The following is a 3,098-nucleotide window of genomic DNA, read 5'->3' as shown; positions in this document are numbered from 1 at the left end:
ATATGCGCTACCAAATGTTGCCACCTGAGTAGGGATTTCGTTTAAAGTTACCGTTTTAATAAATATAAAAGAGTTTGGAGCTCATTCCATTCAAGTACTTGCTTTAATTTTATTTTCTCGTTTTTTTTTTTAAGTGCCATTTTCTCATAGTTTTGCAATTTCCACCTGAAACTAAGTATTTTTTTGTAACTTCTTATCCAACATGTGGCACTACTGCGATCTTACCTGTGTAACTACTCATTAATTTGCTCACGCACACATACTTATAAGCCATGGCAGTTCTCTCACCTACACAGGTGCGAACGCTGTCGAAGCAATAGTTCTTTGTACTATACATACATACACACAGTTACTAAGTATGCCTCAACTCACTGCGCGGTCGCTGCCTTATCAGCCACCAGACTAGAAAATTTACAGAGTACAGTGCTGTGAGTGGCGTTACCTGGCTTCTACTCTTTTTTTTATTTATTTGGTCTCAAAATATTCCCCCACGTTTGCTTTTACACCTGCGAGTGATAAAATTTGTTCTTATTTACAAACCAAAAAAAAATACAAAAGTGTTTTATTAAACTAAAATTATTCCTACTTTCATATGTAGATCGCTATTTTTTGTGAAACACTTTAAATAACAAGCGCACCATGTCGTACGGCGCCGAGAAGGCGCTTGCCTATTTGTATCCGCTGATCATTGCCACCTCTGCCATCTGCTGCATCACATCGGGCGTTGCTTGGGCCCATTGGCGTTATGTTTTGAACGCTTGTCCGGAGACGAATTGCGGCTGCATCCTCCATGGACGCACCACCTACAACAGCTTCGAGGGTGGTCATATAGCCTATTGCCACTTTGCCACATACGGTCTCATCTTTCCTCTAGTGTTCGCCACCGTGCTGGGTATTTACCATGCATATCGCATCTGTATGGGCACAACAAAACGAAAAACGGGCACAACCACCATTCGACAGAGGTGAGTGACAATCAATTTAAAGTGTTTTGAGAATATTTTTTGTTCATAAAAAAGTCAATTTTATATAGGGGAAACGGGTTTTTTTTCGAGCAATTAACTCATTCAAAGTTTTCGATTTGCTCCCAAAGTGTAGAAAAAATAGATGCATATTTTCTTCTTTCGAGAATACTACACAAAATTTTAGCACGAAATTTAAACACAATATCAGGCATAATACATATAACGAGTAATTCTGCATCATTTGCTACTTACATATAATACGCTAAACACTTTCGAAACGTTTTAGCGCCATTTCAATTTCATATTCATTTACGCCGCCTTGGGAATTTACACACCTTGTAACGGTTCATGTGCACCAGAACTCTACTCTCAAAAAAAAAAAACAAAAAATCACAAGATTAATTCGATATCGGATAAACCAAAACATGATAACTTGGTACACTGAGGGCCCAGTGACTGAACAGGGTACTGAGGTGGATGTAGTTGGACCGACGCTAAGATACTCGGAACCCATGGGAAACCATATGTCAATTTTCCAAGCTGAAACATACGCCATAGAAAGATCTGCAGACTTTAATATCAGTCGAAACTACCGGAATCAGAACATTGCCATCTTGACTGACAGCCAAGCGCATATCAAGGCCCTCAAATCTCATTAGATAACATCTAAACTGGTGTTAGCCGTGCAAAAAGTCTGTTAGAATGCATTTTTAGATCTTACTATATTTTCTTTTTTAAAAGCTGGCCCTAAAGGATATAAGGAAGCATTGATATTCGAGTGTCTACGAAAGGATGTGTTTCCAAATCATCGGAAGTGAACTAAAGCTGCAGAGTTAAATTTGTACTGAGTCATCTTTATTCTATGTATGTAAATGTTGCCCTTCTAATAGATACCAAATCAAAAGATCTAAAGTTTTTGTTAATTTCACACAAACAAAGTTTGTTTTTTGATGACTATGGCTAAGTGATTAGAAAAGCAAACTACCTGGGTTCGATCCCTGCCCCAAGAAGATCTAAATTAGAAAACATGTTTTTCTAACAGCCTCCGCTCTTCGACAGGCAATGGCAAACCTCCGAGGGTACTTCTGCTATGTAAAAACAGCTTCTCATAAAAATACAATCGCCGTTTAGAGTAGGCGTAAAACTGTAGGTCCGTCCCTCCCCTTTGTGTGACAAACATCAAGGCGCAAGCCACAAATCTGAGGATAAGCTCGGTCAAACACTAACATATTTTGTGAGCGCCAGTCTATTATTATTAATCCTATATTTACGGGACTCCGAACCGGACTCTGGAACCGACATTTTAAGTACTAAACGGTGACATATTTGTTTTCATAGTGGTATAGCAAATTTTGGCAACAAAAGTTTTCGTAGGGCATTTTAACCCATTAACTTGTACCAGGGCGGGTCTTTCTGACCTTTATTTTGAAAAATCCAAGTTAGAGGTTTAAAATTTTTCTCAAAAATTATAAACAAAAATTTCACTAGAGGTCCCCGAATATGTAAACATAAATTCATAATATTTCACTTAGCGTAATTGAATGTATGAAGTAAAACTACTTTGCGGTCGGTTGGTGTAAACACAAACATCGGTGGGACATAAAAGCCACAGCATCGTTGGGCTCTAATTCCAGACTCCAATAGAAGCGATTAATCCACAGAAGAAGGGCGGAGATGGCGGGTTAGATTAAGATTAACACTTTGGTTGAAATTGAGATTAATATTAAGATTAAGAATGAGGCAAAAATTAAGACAATAATTGTTAACGCAACACCGAAATTTATGAACTACTTTTCGAGGGCGTCTTCGCGACTAGTTTTGACTTTCGAGGCACGTGAAAAGCATTGGAAAAGTTTCGATGTTTCGGGGTTTTCGAGCCAATTTTAAGTTTAAAGGAATCCCGCAAGAGCTTTTGTTTCTACCAAAAAATTTCGCCTTTTGATTGCCCCTTTCTCTTGTCGTATTCGATTCTAAAATCAAGGCACCGAAAATGTTGTGTTTGTATCTTAAAGTGGCATATTCTCCGCCTTTTGAACCTCTATCAGTGGGAAGGTTGCCCTGAAAATCGGATGATTGCTTAAAACGACAATATTTAGTCTGTTCCAATAGCAGTCCGGTTTACAGGATTTAGTC

At 38.4% G+C, this 3,098-nt stretch overlaps 1 protein-coding gene across 1 annotated transcript; it reads left to right on the top strand.

Annotated features, from left to right (window-relative positions):
- Positions 1–291: 291 nt before the first annotated feature.
- LOC108371947 (uncharacterized) lies at positions 292–965 on the top strand (the record flags this gene model as incomplete). The annotated part of the gene is made up of 1 exon (XM_017627565.1): positions 292–965. A coding segment is annotated over exon 1 (326 nt), but the record flags the coding sequence as incomplete, so codon positions are not given.
- Positions 966–3,098: the final 2,133 nt, after the last annotated feature.

This window comes from Rhagoletis zephyria, unplaced genomic scaffold, assembly GCF_001687245.7.
Source record: "Rhagoletis zephyria isolate East Lansing unplaced genomic scaffold, Rhagoletis_zephyria_1.1 Rzeph_scaffold_05322, whole genome shotgun sequence".
Classification (NCBI taxonomy): domain Eukaryota; kingdom Metazoa; phylum Arthropoda; class Insecta; order Diptera; family Tephritidae; genus Rhagoletis; species Rhagoletis zephyria.
Note: the sequence above shows the minus strand (reverse complement) of the source record. Positions and strands in the feature narration are given on the sequence as shown.